Below are 18,694 nucleotides of genomic sequence, written 5' to 3' on the forward strand. Positions count from 1 at the left end.
CATTGCTGACCGCACAGGGGGAAAAAAACACGAAACAGCGCGGTAATCCACAGACCCACCCCGAAGCTACAAAATCACCTAAAACTGGACAAGGATGTACGCCAAACGCTGGAAAAAGCAGGTATTTACAGGATTCCATGTAATTGTGGGGAGATGTACGTGGATACTACAATAAGAACGGTCAAAAAAAAAAAAAAGACTAGAAGGGCACAAGGACAATTGAAGAAGCGGGGAGATTGACAGATCAGCTGTTGCGGAACATGTTTTGCAGCCAGAAGACCACCACATCATTTTTATAGAGTTCAAGTACTGGCAACCACAAGCGGATACCATGAAACGCTATACAGAAAGGGCATAAAGATTGTAAAACACACCCGGAATTTCAGAAAGAAGGGGAAAGGTTTTAACTGAATGACATCTGGATTCTGGCGCTGAAGAAGATGTGTATCCTCCCACCATGGGGTGATAGCAACAGCGGATGACGACAGTTGACAACGGCCAATAACATTGTGCTCGGGCACCGGTATTTAAAACATGTGACGTCGTGTCACTGCGCGGAAGCTTGCGGAAGCAGAATTCTGCTGCAGTCAGTAGCCAGCTAGGGTGTGAATCGGACACTCAAAGAAGCTACGATCTCCCTTGAAAATGTCCTTCGCAGATGGGCACGACAAGTTGGGCTTGAATGTGAAATCCATTCGACCACCGCATAATAGCCCGTAGAATTTTATGAACTGTGAGTGAAATAAAGTGCTCAATTGCTAATTGCAGCATACTTTTATAATCATCTTGTGATATTTTTCTCCCCATATTCATATTGAAATAATCATAAATAAGTTATAAGTTATCTGATTTATCGACAACACACCACGGAAATGTAAATGTAACGCTGTTGCGTTGCAGCATGACGTTGATGAAATCCCCAAGTTGGATTTCTGACAAGATTTAATGGCAGATCAGAATTTATTTTTATCAACCACCAAGCATGACGCAAGTCACATGGTATATTGAAAATGTAAAGGTTTTGGATTCAATTTCAAGTCGGTCTTACGATTCTTTTGTCACTTTTCGCTTCTTTCGCCTCTGGCAATGATTTATTAATAGGAAAAACGTAGGAATGCACTTTGTTTCTTAGTCCACCTTAAATGCTAGGTAAGTCAGTTCATAGGTAGGCCATTGCATATCATTTCCTGTAGTATAATAGTTAGTTAAACCTTGGTGCGTCCACACCAACTTAGAGCCCGGGGAAAGCTTTACTTTTATCTTTCCGCGGTAAAAATCGGTCAGCTGGCGTGAAAGATTGCGTCGCAGTTCGGTAAGCAATGGTCGCTACCTCACATCATTCTCCTTTCGCCATAGCGACCACAGCTCCGTCACGGCAGTTACCGAAGTTCAGTACAGTTCAAATAAAGTAGCCCGGAGAACGGAGTTCCAGGATACAAAGAGACACAACAGAGAAAACGAAATACAGTACTAACCTGATTGTAGCAAATGTTTAAAGTGACCACCATTCATCCTTTAGCAGTTTTGGGCCCTGTTCACCAAGCCACTGAAGGCGGATCGAAGCTGGACTGCTGGAATTCCTTCAGTCTCATCAGAAATGTTCTGCTGCAGATCTTGCAGACTATGAGGGTTGTTGCGATACACCTTAGACTTGAGGGCTCCTCATACAAAGTAATCGCACACCGACAGCTCAGATGACCTGGGTGGCCAGTTAGGGCCGTGACCACACTGACCTCTGCTAACAACCTCATCAGGCGTGAAGATCGTGCAAACGTGCTCGAAGGTTCGGCCGAATGTATGGGTAGTTGCTCTATCCTGTTGGAAGTAGCTGTAGGTCTTTTCCTCCTCCGTTAATGCTGCCACAAATGGTCGGGACCGCTTTTATTTATCCCCCCCCCCCCCTGTATAAAAAGTTCTATAGACGTGCAGGACAGCAGCGAGAGGACTGCGGAAAACACTCGATGCGTCGTAGAAGGAAAAGCACAAAAAATAGCTCTGAGCACTATGGGACTTAACTTCTGAGGTCATCAGTCCCCTAGTACTTAGAACTACTTAAACCTAATTAACATCACGCACATCCATACCCGAGGCAGGATTCCAAGCTGCGACCGTAGCGGCAGCGCGGATCCAGATTGTAGTGCCTAGAACCGCTCGGCCACCCCGGCCGGCAGGAAAAGGACATTTTTCTGTGTCAGAGAGAACAGAATCTGTGGCTCTGTCGCATATCAACTTCAAACTATGGACCAGTGGCTTCTTAGGAGGTGGAAGAGAGCAACGGATAGGAGTATAACATCAGTTTTCAGCATGGATTGGAATGTATCCCGAAATCCAAACAGTTCGTTTCATTCCAATGGCTTACTTTTCCAAGGGTTACAATGTAAGCAGTAGTTTAAATTAACTAAAATGATTTTTCATTTACATCAGATGTACAAATGAAAATTACAGTAGAGACAAGAAACTGAATAGAAATCGTAAAATAAAAAGGAGTCCAGTGCTGATGACACGGAAGTAATTCATGTCTAACATTTAAAAGAACACTGAATTTAAACAGTAAAATTAAATAATATTTGCTAAGCATAGGTTCACGTTTACAGCGTCTTCCGATGGCACAGTGGATTCAATTCTAATACAGAACGAGGTTCACCATACGCTTTGGAGCATGTCGGTGGGTTTTTGTGAAGTCTAGCAGTCGCGGAAGATTGATTCTATAGAGCACTAGTAGAGAATGTGTTCAAGTCGTTTTTGAGTCTGCAAGCCCTTGCACCCTACCTCAACCTCCATCCAAGGTTGATCATGCCAGGCGATAAACATTTCCGAGTTGGCACCTCCCGGATTGCCTGTCATAGGTGTAGCGCGAACTGGGGCTACCCACAGATATCGGTGAAAGAGAGCTCAAGAAGTTGTTCCTAGATTTCAGTATTGATCCGAAAGGTTGGTGCCCATGTAGTGATTAAGTCAACATCAGTAGCATCATCACAGCTGCACCTTTACATCTATAAGTTCGACAATGCTATAAACAGTGATGCCTATTTTCTATGAGTTTTGTAAGACATTTGATACATTCCACACTATCGCCTAGGTAACAAAATTTGAGGTTAAGAATTATCGGACCAGCTTTCTAATTGTTTTAGAGTTAGCTCTTTGTGCTGGTCCAAACCATCTTCTAAGTAGTTTTCTTCTTCATTCTTTAATTTTGGTGTAGGTCCCCCATATTTTTCTCCTTTTTTTAGCATTTTGTTTCATATGCCTGTTTCTTCTTTATCACTTGAGAGACTTTAGGCTTCCTCCCTAACACACGTTAAACACAAAAGCTTTTCGTAATTTCCCTTTCGTCTGCATCCGATTTCATCGAAGTTAATTGCTGTATCTTCTTCTGTGCCACTTTTGGATTCTGTGTGAATTCTTGTGTGTCTTATATCGTTTGTCATGTCGAGGAAAAGGAAACCATTTTAGAGCACGAACATTTTTATTACTTGAATTGTTCCATCGATATGTGCGATATTACTTCAGTTAAATCAACTTCTACAGGTTATGTAACATAACGTTTGTTAGCACCGTTCATGACTGTATTACAATTTATACTTCTCTTTCTCTATACACATGCAAAGAAGCACTCCTGAAATCTGGGAAGCTAATGAACTAGAGATAGAATTTAAGAGCAGCTGAACCAAAAACAAATAGGTGGTTGCGTACAGCAGTACCTTTTGTACTATGAATGACGACAGCTGCACGAGATACGTTAAGCGTTGGAGAGGAATAATCTCTCTAATACTGTGCACAACTAAAAGATGCAGGTCGTGTTTATGTTGCTTCTGAGTCTGCAAGCCCTTGCACCCTACCACAACTTCCATATAAGGTAAGGTTGATCATGCCAGAAGTTCTCCATTGATCGGAAGTCTAGTTAATCTGAGAGGCGCACAAGTACTCTCATATAAGTAGAATGTTAAACTTCCTGGCAGATTAAAACTGTGTGCCGGACCGAGACTCGAACTCGGGATCTTTCCTTTCGCGGGCAAGTGCTCTACCAGCTGAGCTACCCAAGCACAACTTACGCCCCGTCCTCGCTGCTGTACTTCTGCCAGTTCCTCGTCTCCTACCGTCCAAACTTCACAGAAACTCTCCTGCGAAACTGTTCTGCAAGTTTCTCAGGAGAGCTTCTGCGAAGTTTGGAAGGTAGGAGACGAGATACTGGCAGAAATAAAGCTGTGAGGACGGGGCGTGAGTCGTGCTTGGGTAGCTCACTTGGTAGAGCACTTGCCCGCGAAAGGCAAAGATCCCGAGTTGGAGTCTCGGTCCGGCACACAGTTTTAATCTGCCAGGAAGTTTCACATCAGCGCACACTCCGCTGCAGAGTGAAAATCTCATTCTAGTAGAATGTTCCTCAAATAATTCTGACACAATGTGAGGACAGTGGATGGTAAATGGTCCGTTTGAAAATTCAGGGCAGCTGCAGTATCCTGTAGCTTTACAGACAGACCCACGTCATCGGACTATATGTTAGGGGCGAGTGCTGTACCTAGAGGGTAATGTACCTAAGAGCATGTGATTTTTTTGGTCGGTACTTCAGACTCGTTACTGATTTTAGTGTAATATGAAGGAATGCGACTAGAGACCACCGTAAGCAGTTTGGACAAATTTCTGCAGTTTTTCATGTTGCTAGATGTGAGGAAGTGTTTTGTGCATCATTTGCAAATATTTAAAGTTTTACACTTTGAAAAGCTGTACAAAACATTAAAGCTATTTGGAATAGATTGTCAATTCTTCAGTTACAGAATTTTACGGCGAGTGAAATTCTACGTATTTTTAAGACTAGTTATATAACACGTGGACTGTTAAACCACATTTCGTTGGTCGTGCACCATCATGCACTTTGAAACAAAGGAGGATCTTTTACCATGGAACATACAATATTTTCAGATTAACTGAATTTCGGTAATGTCTTAACAATTTTACCTGTCTTGAAAATGGAAATTTGTGTTAATATCCAATAACTTCTATTTCAGAATATATTTAGCTTGTAACTGGTTTTTAATAATACTTCTACTTAAATTCATTTCACTTACGGATTATTAGAGTGAATTAGCGCAATAATGTAACAGACAGACGACTAAATACTGTACTGATAAGATTTTCTCTGTTGCAATGGTTTTAAATTTCAATAGAATATTTGTTCTTAAGTACATGGTCGTGTTGTACCTTGGAACATGTTTTCACATATGAAAAATGACAACTTAATTTTCTGGCGTAATTTCCGTAATTTCAGAAAAAGTTAATGTCATCATTTACAAACTGAATAGAAAAATATATAAAACTTTTGCTACAGGTCTACAGGCGAAAGTCTGAAAGATGTTCCATGTTACAACACTCTCCCCAACAGTATGGTTCTTTGGTTGGAGACAAGGTAGATATACAGTATATTAGACAACCCTTTCCATGTCCATATCGAAATACTTCCAACCCTCTGTCTTGTCAGCCACAACGTTAGGCGGGTTATGGAGCCCCTCAGGAAAATAGCGGGTAGGTCGGGGAAGAATGCCAGTGTGCACTCGGTGTGCTTGCCGGGGGGTCTCGTCCGTAATGTGGAGGAGGCCCTTCCGGCAGCTATTGAACGCACTGGGTGTGACCGGCTGCAGATAGTAGCACATGTCGGAACGAATGACGCCTGCCGCTTGGGTTCTGAGGCCATCCTTGGTTCCTTCCGGCGGCTGGCTGATTTGGTGAAGACAACCAGCATCGCACGCGGAGTGCAAGCTGAGCTTAATATCTGCAGCATAGTGCCCAGAGTCGATCGCGGTCCTCTGGTTTGGAGCCGTGTGCAGGGTCTAAACCAGAGGCTCAGACGACTCTGCGACTATAATGGTTGCAAATTCATCGACCTCCGTTATTGGGTGGAGAACTGTAGGGCCCCCCTAGACAGGTCAGGCGTGCACTACACACCGGAAGCAGCTACTAGGGTAGCAGAGTACGTGTGGCGTGCACACGGGGGTTTTTTAGGTTAGAGGGACCCCCCCTTGGGCGAAACGATAAAATACCTGACGGCTTACCAGAGAGGGCATTATCATCGTTGATAAAGAATGTCCGTCCTCGGAGACCAAAAACAGGAAAAGTTAACGTAATATTGGTAAACTGCAGGAGTATCCAGGGCAAGGTTCCTGAATTAGTATCTCTTATTGAAGGAAATAGTGCGCATATAGTATTAGGAACGGAAAGTTGGTTAAAACCGGAAGTGAACAGTAACGAAATCCTAGACACAGAATGGTATATATACCGCAAGGATAGGATAAACGCCAATGGTGGAGGAGTATTTATAGCAGTAAAGAATTCAATAATATCCAGTGAAGTTATTAGCGAATGCGAATGTGAAATAATCTGGGTTAAGTTAAGTATCAAAGGTGGGTCAGATATGATAGTCGGATGCTTCTATAGACCACCTGCATTAGCAACCGTAGTAGTTGAGCGCCTCAGAGAGAACCTGCAGAACGTCGTGAAGAAGTTTCGTGATCATACTATTGTAATAGGGGGAGACTTCAATCTACCAGGTATAGAATGGGATAGTCACACAATCAGAACTGGAGCCAGGGACAGAGACTCTTGTGACATTATCCTGACTGCCTTGTCCGAGAATTACTTCGAGCAGATAGTTAGAGAACCAACTCGTGAAGCTAACGTTTTAGACCTCATAGCAACAAATAGACCGGAACTTTTCGACTCCGTGAATGTAGAAGAGGGTATCAGTGATCATAAGTCAGTGGTTGCATCAATGACTACAAGTGTAATAAGAAATGCCAAGAAAGGAAGGAAAATATATTTGCTTAACAAGAGTGATAGGGCACAAATCGCAGAATATCTGAGTGACCACCATCAAACGTTCATTTCTGAGGAAGAGGATGTGGAACAAAAATGGAAAAAATTCAGAAACATCGTCCAGTACGCCTTAGATAAGTTCGTACCGACTAAGGTCCAAAGCGAGGGGAAAGATCCACCGTGGTATAACAATCATGTACGAAAGGTACTACGGAAACAAAGAAAGCTTCATCATAGGTTTAAGAGTAGTCGAATCATAGCTGATAAGGAAAAGCTGAACGAAGCGAAAAAGAGCGTAAAGAGAGCAATGAGAGAAGCATTCAACGAATTCGAACATAAAACATTGGCAAACAATCTAAACAAGAACCCTAAAAAGTTTTGGTCATATGTAAAATCGGTAAGCGGATCTAAATCCCCTATTCAGTCACTCGTTGACCACGATGGCACCGAAACAGAGGACGACCGAAGAAAGGCAGAAATACTGAATTCAGTGTTCCGAAACTGTTTCACTGCGGAAAATCGTAACACGGTCCCTGACTTCAGCCGTCGCACGGACGCCAAAATGGAAAATATTGAAATAAACGATATCGGAATTGAAAAACAACTGCTATCACTTAGTAGCGGAAAAGCATCCGGACCAGACGAGATACCCTTAAGATTCTACAGTGATTATGCTAAAGAACTTGCCCCCTTTCTATCAGCAATTTATCGTAGATCGCTGGAAGAACGTAAAGTACCTAGCGACTGGAAGAAAGCGCAGGTCGTTCCCATTTTCAAGAAGGGTCATAAATCAGATGCGAATAATTATAGGCCTATTTCGCTTACGTCAATCTGTTGTAGAATAATGGAACATGTTTTGTGTTCTCGTATTATGACGTTCTTAGATAATACAAATCTCCTTCATCATAACCAACATGGATTCCGCAAACAGAGATCATGTGAAACTCAGCTCGCCGTATTTGCCCAAGAAATTCACAGTGCCGTAGACACTGGCGAGCAGATTGATGCCGTATTCCTGGACTTCAGGAAGGCATTTGATACGGTTCCGCACTTACGTTTAGTGAAAAAAATACGAGCTTACGGAATATCGGACCAGGTTTGTGATTGGATTCAGGATTTCCTAGAAGAAAGAACACAACATGTCATTCTTAACGGTTCAAAATCTGCAGATGTAGAGGTAATTTCGGGAGTACCGCAGGGAAGCGTAATAGGACCTTTATTGTTTACAATATACATAAATGACTTAGTTGACAACATCGGTAGCTCCGTGAGGCTATTTGCAGATGACACGGTTGTCTACAAGAAAGTAGCAACATCAGAAGACTCGTACGTACTCCAGGAGGACCTGCAGAGGATTAATGCATGGTGCGAAAGCTGGCAGCTTTCCCTAAACGTAGATAAATGTAATATAATGCGCATACATAGGGGCAGAAATCCATTCCAGTACGATTATGCCATAGGTGGTAAATCATTGGAAGCGGTAACGACCGTAAAATACTTAGGAGTTACTATCCGGAGCGATCTGAAGTGGAATGATCACATAAAACAAATAGTGGGAAAAGCAGGCGCCAGGTTGAGATTCATAGGAAGAATTCTAAGAAAATGTGACTCATCGACGAAAGAAGTAGCTTACAAAACGCTTGTTCGTCCGATTCTTGAGTATTGCTCATCAGTATGGGACCCTTACCAGGTTGGATTAATAGAAGAGATAGACATGATCCAGCGAAAAGCAGCGCGATTCGTCATGGGGACATTTAGTCAGCGCGAGAGCGTTACGGAGATGCTGAACAAGCTTCAGTGGCGGACACTTCAAGAAAGGCGTTACGCAATACGGAGAGGTTTATTATCGAAATTACGAGAGAGCACATTCCAGGAAGAGATGGGCAACATATTACTACCGCCCACATATATCTCGCGTAATGATCACAACGAAAAGATCCGAGAAATTAGAGCAAATACGGAGACTTACAAGCAGTCGTTCTTTCCACGCACAATTCGTGAATGGAACAGGGAAGGGGGGATCAGATAGTGGTACAATAAGTACCCTCCGCCACACACCGTAAGGTGGCTCGCGGAGTATAGATGTAGATGTAGATGTAGATGTAGCAATAGCGATATATTGTTTCATGTGATTTTCGAAGTACGCGTACCCTGTTGTTGAAGTATAGCAGTGTGCACCTCTCCTTATCAGTTTGGGCGACCTTTTTCCGTGCTTCCAGAGTCCAATAGTGGTGTCATTGCACCAATGATAATCTCTGTTTCTTGTAACATGGGGTGAAAAAGATATACCTGTGGGGATATTGGTTTTTGTAGCCCAAAGCGAGGAGTTGTTTATGGATGGCATCCTTTCCCATCGGTTGCTATTGTCGGCACTGCATTGACGAGAGATTTGCCTTGTATTCGCTGTGACAATCTACGACCTACCGTCGACACGTCGTTTCCCACAGTAACTGACTCTGGCGATGACGGTTTTCCCCGGATCGAGCTTCTCACGATACATTCTCTACACAGTGGCACATGAAAAGCATAGTTTCTTCAAAACCTAGGAAATAGTGTCCACTGTGTCGTGCACACACGATCTGGTCTCGATTCCATGCGCTAATGTCGCGCGTCCTACCTATCCAGTCACGACGTTGGCCAGTACTAAATCAGACGACACCCCTGCCACTTTACGCGGCGAACTAGTCGATCCGCATCAGTAAGACTGTACCTATACGGTCCATTCATATCAATATGACCACCGCCTATGTTCGTCGTCAATGTGCAATACCCATTCACAGACACCAGGCGGCAGCATTAGCAATGGAAGGTATATAAAGTGCGTCGGGGGGACGCGGGAAACAGTGCAGTCGTTGTTGTAATGCGGAAACAGAACACTTTATCCCACGTCCAAAAGGGCATGATCATTGACTTTCGGGCGAAGGGTAGAACCATTTCCGAAACAGCTAAGTTTCTAAACTGTTCGCGTGCCACCTTGGTCAAAGTATATCGTATATGGCAAAATGGCGTTACTCAAAACTGGCAACGAGGCAACTGGTGCACCATGGGCCATAGATGACAGGGGTATATACGCGAGTAGACGTGCAACTGCTGAGGAACTGACCGTCCAGACGAACCTAGGCGCTGCCAACAGTGTCTCCACAATGACCGTTCAACGAACGTTGCTGCATATGGGCTTCCGCAGCAGGCACCTGGTTAATGCACCCATGCTGACTGCTGTCATTGGAGTCGACATGACTGGAGATTTCTGTCGGTACCTTCCAGAACCTCACTGACTCTACTCCAGCACGCCTCACAGCCGTCCGCACTGCAAATGGTGATCATCCAGGCTTCTGACAGGTGATAACATAGCAACTGGTCATAAATGGGTCTGTCGTAGAACTCTTCGCTACAAACCTTATACTGATGATCCAAAACATCACAACGAACTGTTCAGTAGCATGTTGATCCACCTTTTGAATGCAATACAGCAACGATCCTGCTTGACATGGATGCGACAAGTGCTTGGTAGGTCTATGCAGGCACAGATGTCTACACATAAGTCACGCAACTCTTGTAAATTACGGGCCGGTGGTTCGTGGGCGCGGAGTTTGCGCCCGATAGCGTCACAGACGTGTACTGTCAAATTCAGGTAAGGCGAATTTGGTGGCCAAGACACCAAGGCGGGCTCACGGTCATGCTCCTCAAACCACTGTAGAACGATTCTGAGTTTGTGACACTAACAGTGATCCTCCTGGAAGATTCCATCGTAGTCGGGAAAGACATCAAGGACGAAGGGACGCATTAGTGTGCAAGTAATCCACAGGTCCCTTGGAAGCCTGCACGAATCTTCCGACCTCCATGTTCGGTGGTGGGCCATGGACGTTCAACAACATGTCGCCTGTTTGTAATTTAATAGTCTTTCAACCACCATCCATAGACGCTTACGGCAATACCAGGCAAACAGTTGATGAGGTTCTGAAACACTCGTTCCAAGTCTTTGCCAAAGCCGCTAATGTCAGTGAACTTACTCATCTGAGACCTGTATCGTTGTTACACGTATACCCCATTCGTCTCTGCTCCATTTGTATCCTTACCTTACAATGTCACATGACCGGAAGGCCACCCGGTCGCATTCAATTTCGCGCTGGACAATTGTCATAATGTTTCGATTCATCAGTGAATACTAAGTATTACTCAGCAAATAGCTTGAAGAAAACGGCAGTAATTGCTATCAGCGTTTCAACAGATCGTGCAATTGATCTACTGTCAAGTTTTGCGTATTTGATATTTATGGTTACGTTCGTTTCCATACATCTAGTCTCTCCCAATTTTATTCCTGTACTTACTGATGCAATTCAATTTCTAAAATTGTTCTTCATTTTTTCCCTCCACAGTCCTCCCTCTGAAATAATAGTTATTTTATTTTATTTCATTTAATGCCTGCTACAACAGCTGTCAATTATTTTAGCATCAAGTTCAAACTGTGCCTTGAATATTTTTGTCGTATACAATCTGTACTTGATTCAATGAAAACTACTCAAAACCACTTACTTGTGCTATGCTTTTCCAGCTTCTTTAGACTGGAGTTCACTGGCTATGTCCAGCTGATTTTCATCCCAGTTTTTAACAAACAAATAGCTTTTGTCTTACGTTTGTTAATGGTATCAAAGCTTACTACTGAGTCAAATAGCCATTCTTGTTTTCCTTCATATTTCTTATTATTCCGTTATAAAATTCCCTATCTACGCTTTGCTTCCGTTTTCATGCTATTTAATGAACGCCATCTACATAACTACTTACCAGTTGTGCAACATTCAGTAATGCCTAAAACATTTTCTTCTTCCTCTCCACAAATTTGTTTTTACCTTAAAACATCCCTCATAATACTGCTATATAATCGCTACTTACTACTTACGTCTTAATCAAGGGTTAAATTCACAGTATTAGATTCATCTGTGTCGATTTTTCCGTAGTCGTGATCTACCCACCTAATCTTCAACATTCTTCTGTAGCACCACATTTCGAAAGCTTCTATTCTCTTCTTGTCCAAACTATTTATTGTACATGTTTCACTTCCATACATGGCTACACTCCATACAAATACTTTCAGAAACGACTTCCTGACACTTAAATCTATACTCGATGTTAACAAATTTCTCTTCTTCAGAAACGCTTTCCTTGCCATTGCCAGTCTACATTTTATAACTTCTCTACTTCGACCATCATCAGTTATTTTGCTCCCCAAATAGCAAAACTCCTTTACTACTTTAAGTGTCTCATTTCCTAATCTAATTTCGTCAGCATCACCCGACTTAGTTCGACTACATTCCATTATCCTCGTTTTGCTTTTGTTGATGTTCATCTTATATCCTCCTTTCAAGACGCTGTCCATTCCATTCAACTGCTCTTCGAAGTCCTTTGCTGTCTCTGACAGAATTACAATGTCATCGGCGAACCTCAAAGTTTTTATTTCTTCTCCATGGATTTTAATACCTACTCCGAATTTTTCTTTTGTCTCCTTTACTGCTTGCTCAATATACAGATTGAATAACATTGAGGAGAGGCTACAACCCTGTCTTACTCTCTTCCCAACTACTGCTTCCCTTTCATGTCCCTCGACTCTTATAACTGCCATCTGGTTTCTGTACAAATTGTAAATAGCCTTTCGCTCCCTGTATTTTACCCCTGCCACCTTTAGAATTTGAAAGAAAGTATTCCAGTCAACATTGTCAAAAGCTTTCTCTAAGTCTACAAATGCTAGAAACGTAGGTTTGCCTTTCCTTAATCTTTCTTCTAAGATAAGTCGTAAGGTCAGTATTGCCTCACGTGTTCCAGTGTTTCTACGGAATCCAAACTGATCTTCCCCGAGGTCGGCTTCTACTAGTTTTTCCATTCGTCTGTAAAGAATTCGTGTTAGTATTTTGTAGCTGTGGCTTATTAAACTGATTGTTCGGTAATTTTCAGATCTGTCAACACCTGCTTTCTTTGGGATTGGAATTATTATATCCTTCTTGAAGTCTGAGGGTATTTCACCTGTTTCATACATCTTGCTCACTAGATGGTAGAGTTTTGACAGGACTGGCTCTCCCAAGGCCGTCAGTAGTTCCAATGGAATGTTGTCTACTCCGGGGGCCTTGTTCCGACTCAGGTCTTTCAGTGCTCTGTCAAACTCTTCACGCAGTATCATATCTCCCATTTCATCTTCATCTACATCCTCTCCCATTTCCATAATATTGTCCTCAAGTACATCGCCCTTGTATAGACCCTCTATATACTCCTTCCACCTTTCTGCTTTCCCTTCTTCGCTTAGAACTGGGTTTCCATCTGAGCTCTTGATGTTCATACAAGTGGTTCTCTTATCTCCAAAGGTCTCTTTAATTTTCCTGTAGGCAGTATTTATCTTACCCCTAGTGAGACAAGCCTCTACATCCTTACATTTGTCGTCTAGCCATCCCTGCTTAGCCATTTTGCACTTCCTGTCGATCTCATTTTTGAGAAGTTTGTATTCCTTTTTGCCTACTTCATTTACTGCATTTTTATATTTTCTCCTTTCATCAACTAAATTCATTATTTCCTCTGTTACCCAAGGATTTCTACTAGCCCTCGTCTTTTTACTCACTTGATCCTCTGCTGCCTTCACTACTTCATCCCTCAAAGCTACCCATTCTTCTTCTACTGTATTTCTTTCCCCCATTCCTGTCAATTGTTCCCTTATGCTCTCCCTGAAACTCTGTAAAACCTCTGGTTCTTTCAGTTTATCCAGGTCTCATCTCCTTAAATTCCCACCTTTTTGCAGTTTCTTCAGTTTTAATCTACAGGTCATAACCAATAGATTGTGGTCAGAGTCCACATCTGCCCGTGGAAATGTCTTACAATTTAAAACCTGGTTCCTAAATCTCTGTCTTACCATTATATAATCTATCTGATACCTTTTAGTATCTCCAGGGTTCTTCCATGTATACAACCTTCTTTCATGATTCTTAAACCAAGTGTTAGCTATGATTATGTTGTGCTCTGTGCAAAATTCTACCAGGCGGCTTCGTCTTTCATTTCGTGGCCCCAATTCATATTCACCTACTACGTTTCCTTCTCTCCTTTTTCCTACACTCGAATTCCAGTCACCCATGACTATTAAATTTTCGTCTCCCTTCACTATCTGAATAGTTTCTTTTATTTCATCATACATTTCTTCAATTTCTTCGTCATTTGCAGAGCTAGTTGGCATATAAACTTGTACTACTGTAGTAGGTGTGGGCTTCGTATCTATCTTGGCCACAACAATGCGTTCGCTGTGCTGTTTGTAGTAGTTTACCCGCATTCCTATTTTCCTATTCATTATTAAACCTACTCCTGCATTACCCCTATTTGATTTTGTGTTTATAACCCTGTAGTCACCCGACCAGAAGTCTTTTTCCTCCTGCCACCGAACTTCACTAATTCCCACTATATCTAACTTTAACCTATCCATTTCCCTTTTTAAATTTTCTAACCTACCTGCCCGATTAAGGGATCTGACATTCCACGCTCCGATCCGTAGAACGCCAGTTTTCTTTCTCCTGATGACGACATCCTCTTGAGTAGTCCCCTCCCGGAGATCCGAATGGGGTACTATTTTACCTCCGAAATATTTTACCCAAGAGGACGCCATCATCGTTTAATCATACAGTAAAGCTGCATGCCCTCGGGAAAAATCACGGCTGTAGTTTCCCCGTGCTTTCAGCCGTTCGCAGTACCAGCACAGCAAGGCCGTTTTGGTTATTGTTACAAGGCCAGATCAGTCAATCATCCAGACTGTTGCCCCTGCAACTACTGAAAAGGCTGCTGCCCCTTTTCAGGATCCACTCGTTTGTCTGGCCTCTCAACAGATACCACTCCGTTGTGGTTGTACCTACGATACAGCTATCTGTATCGCTTAGGCACGCAAGCCTCCCCACCAACGGCAAGGTCCATGGTTCATGGGGGGGATTTCACAATTACTGCTTCCAAATTTGTTCAGAATTTCGTCAACCCTACCATTCAAAGTAATTGTAGTATTTCTCCTCGTTATTATACCTTCCTTACCTTACCTTTTTGTTCCAAATGATAAACATTGTCACATGATATTATATTACACGAATTATAATAACAATAAAAGTAATACTTTCAGTCACACACTTTCTGATGATAACTTTATTTGGTCTTTTCAATGTTTTGTGTAGTAATTAACTGTTGATTGGTTCAACCTACGGATTGCTTTCGCAGGTGAACAAGGCGTCGTTATCGGAGTGCTCAATTCTTTTGTGCACGTGTTCATGTACACATACTACTTGCTGGCAGCCCTCGGCCCGCGCTATCAGAAGTACCTTTGGTGGAAAAAGTACATGACTTGGATCCAGCTCGTAAGTACTTTCATATTATACTCCTAAAAATAATTATCAAACATTTGTTGCTAAAAACACTTCCTAACAAGATGTACGACAAGATATTATTTCCTCTCTTTGAAGCTTACGTCTGAAGTCAAAAAACGTGATTTCTTGATAGTAACGTGTGATGGTCTGCTTGTAGCGGGTAATTGACTTAATAATAAGATAAGTGTCTTAGAGGTGTTTTCAGATAACTGCTGTAGCTGGATGGCTCCTATAAACGTACAGATGTGTCTCCATTCTTTAGCTAGGTGACAAATCATATTAGATATTTAGGCAAGTGTTACGTTTTCAGAAGAAAAGAATTCATAAAGAACTATGATCATATTAGTCACCAATATATAAGTTTAAAGAACACTATTTGTACAAAAACAAACTAAAGATATGGAAGATTTTGAAACAATTCCATAAAACAGGAACAGTATGCACAGTCAAGGAAGAGAACGCTAATTGTCAGATACACTTCATTTGCGCTATACGATTTCTACATCCAAATTTATAGCTATTAATAATTTAAGGGAATCACTATGAACTACTTACGGGAGGTATATTAAACTGTATTGTATCTGAAGGTTGCTTTTCATTCCACTCATGGACGGAGCGTGGGCAGAATAATTATTTAAATCCACTCACAGATTCTGTCCTGAAATTCGGTTCTTAGAAACCTATAAGTATGTTTTCGACTGGTATTAGCCATCTTCCTTCGAGTTTCGGCTAGTGACTCTTTTTCAGTGTTTCTGATTCAGTTTCCCATTAGCCAAACAAGTCTGTGACCAATCACACTACCCATTTTTGTGTACGCTGTATCCCCTATGGCTGACACATACTTGAGCAGCGTTCCATTACATGTCGCTCTTCGTGTAGTCACCCAATATCCTACCAATAAATTGAAGTCTAGCATTTTCTCTAACTAAACCCGAGCTTATGAGGTCTTGTTGCTTTCTATCATTTCTATGACACATAGGCAAGGCTACTACCATTGAAAGTTCCCTGAAAATAGGAGAGATATATGTGTTTCTAAATTCAAGGATAGTTGCCATTCTTTGCTTGAGGTTAGTGTTATTTTTTCGATGCCTGACTAGATAGTACTACATGTTTTTATAGAAAAATCGTTTCCACGTAGTCTGCTAAAAGTCTGAAATAGCATATTTGAAAAGAAAAACGTTGCAAGGACGCAGATCAGGTGAACAGGGAGCCTGTGGATTCCGTGATGGAAGTGGCCGTGTGACATGGAGCGTTGGAATGAAGCAGCATCCACTTGTTTACAATGTCCGGTCTCACTCAGTTCACACTTTCCTGAGACTTTCAAGGACATCTTTGCAAAACACTTGGTTGCTATTGTTAAACGTCGGTCTGACTCACAAGAGCACACACACGTTCGACATTTTCATCGGTTTCTGAAGTTGAATGTCTCCCTGAGCGGATTCATAATCAACACGTTCTCGGCCTTCCAAAAATGATTTGTGCCAGCGAAAAACTTGTGCTCTTGATACGGAATGTTCCCCATAGGCCTGTTTCAACTTTTCAAAGGTCACACTCGCGAGTTCCCCAAGTTTAACACAAAACTTGATGGCATAACGTTGGTATAGAATCCGCTATTTCATTTTCGTTACACGCAGTTGAAACAAAACGTCACTGATGGCGCTTTCAAAAATCACGTGAAGGCTGTAGGAAGCTGAAACTCGGACTGAGCGGCTAGAAGGAATGAACACACCGGTTTACACAAGTGGAACAGCACAGCATTGCCAAATCGCTTGCAGTGTTGTCAGCCTCATTACTTTTCTCACACAGCTCGTAATTTAAGAGAAATACGCGGCCTGAGCGTAGAGATACCAGAGAACCTAGCAGCGACCTATCGAATCAATTCCACGTAGAATCGCTGCTGCACTCCGTTCCAGATTTGGAGCAAAACGCTGTTAAGCGTGTGACGATAATGTCTTAGCTCATGAGTGTATGTAAACCCTAAACCCTAATGCAGTAGAAGCGACCAGCATGCTGTGAAGTAAGTGTCTGTTGAGCATGAAGTATCTTGAGAAGAATGCATGCACAATACAAAAGGTATAAAGCGATATATGTTGCTTAGTACGAGACCGAGTAAACACTGAAATTGTATAACTTGTCTATTAATGGACGAGAAAATAAAGAAATTGTATTTTTCCGAGTTTCGATCATTTTCATGTCAGCTGGTATGTATCTATAGAAATAAATTCTTGGAGTTTAGCATTGGACAATATAAGTGTCACATTTTTTCTTTTCTTGTTTTCAGGGGCAGTTTTGCATCATGTTAATGTACCTGCTATTCCTTTTGGCCTACGACTGTGAGTTCCCGAAGGCGCTGACATTCTTCTTCGTAGGAAACGTGGTGATCTTCCTGTACCTGTTCTTCGACTTCTACAGAAATGCGTACAAGAAACGCGCCTGACATTTTAGCCCACACAGCGCATAAGCTTCACAGACGCCAGCTTTAAGCAAACTTGAGAAGTGTGCTGTATCTCCCATTGTAAATAGTGCCATCACATGTGTATCGGTTAGAAGCTAAGTACGAATCACTTTCACCTCTGCTATACTGATTCATTTCTCTGTTAACATTCGGTCAGTATACAGAACACTCATTTCTTTAAGTGTGCCGTATTTATTGCTATCGGCTTTCGTAGGAACTGGTTCACAGAATGTGTTTTACGCCTTATATATATATTTCTTCTATCAGTAATCTTTCACACGTCTCACGTCTGAGAATTGAGAGGTTGATAAGTGAAAGGATATATGTCATTTATCTGGACAGCAATTGTAGACTCTGTGGTATCAAGGTGTTCTGTCTCTCGGAAGAGTTTCAGTGTCGTGTTACAAACACAAGAATAAACGAAGACAATGAAAACATTGATGGTACTTGGTTGTACGTCTTTCAGCTTATACACACAACCACTGGTTCCGAAACTTATTTTTAAACCTAAGAATAAAAATTCTAAATCTTTATTCAGCAACATTTCTGATGATCTGAATGAGAGAGCGGAACGTTCACTTCCGTTATTCATTTTAGTTATGAACAACGGATGAGTTTACATGTTCTGAGACAAACACTTCTAGAAAATAATATGACCCTGAAGAGAACGTAGTGTTGTGTAAACATACACGCATTTATTGTGTCTGACAGATTCTCATGTTAATAAATAATTTATTGTTGCTGATTTCATATGATTGCTATCATATTAATTTGACACTTGTTCATATAAGTTCATTATGAAGAGTATGTATGAGAGGTTCGTTGTTTCCGACATTTGCAACAAAACTGTTTCTATGCCAGAACTATTACATTCTTGAAAGTATTTAATTTTTTCCAACTTCATGTGTATCTCATTTCATAAAATGTACAACAAATAAAATATTAAAAGCGTGAAACCTAAAATATTTCTCGTATTTCTTTTAAATTCGCAGCACTAAAATGAAACAATATCCGCCTGACATCGTTAAGGTTCATTCTTGCATGATAAACTGAGAGGTTCCAATGG

At 41.8% G+C, this 18,694-nt stretch overlaps 1 protein-coding gene across 1 annotated transcript in view; it reads left to right on the forward strand.

The window, feature by feature from the left end:
* The window catches only part of LOC126471630 (elongation of very long chain fatty acids protein 7), a 154,912-nt gene extending 136,684 nt beyond the window's left edge, over positions 1–18,228 (forward strand). The window contains exons 7-8 of the mRNA XM_050099866.1: positions 15,028–15,164; positions 17,455–18,228. Of these exons, the coding sequence (XP_049955823.1) occupies positions 15,028–15,164; positions 17,455–17,610 (293 nt within the window). The 3' untranslated portion in view covers positions 17,611–18,228. The remainder of the gene's footprint in view (positions 1–15,027; positions 15,165–17,454) is intronic.
* The last annotated feature ends 466 nt before the right edge of the window (positions 18,229–18,694 follow it).

The sequence above is a fragment of the Schistocerca serialis genome, chromosome 3, assembly GCF_023864345.2.
Source record: "Schistocerca serialis cubense isolate TAMUIC-IGC-003099 chromosome 3, iqSchSeri2.2, whole genome shotgun sequence".
Classification (NCBI taxonomy): Eukaryota; Metazoa; Arthropoda; class Insecta; order Orthoptera; family Acrididae; genus Schistocerca; species Schistocerca serialis.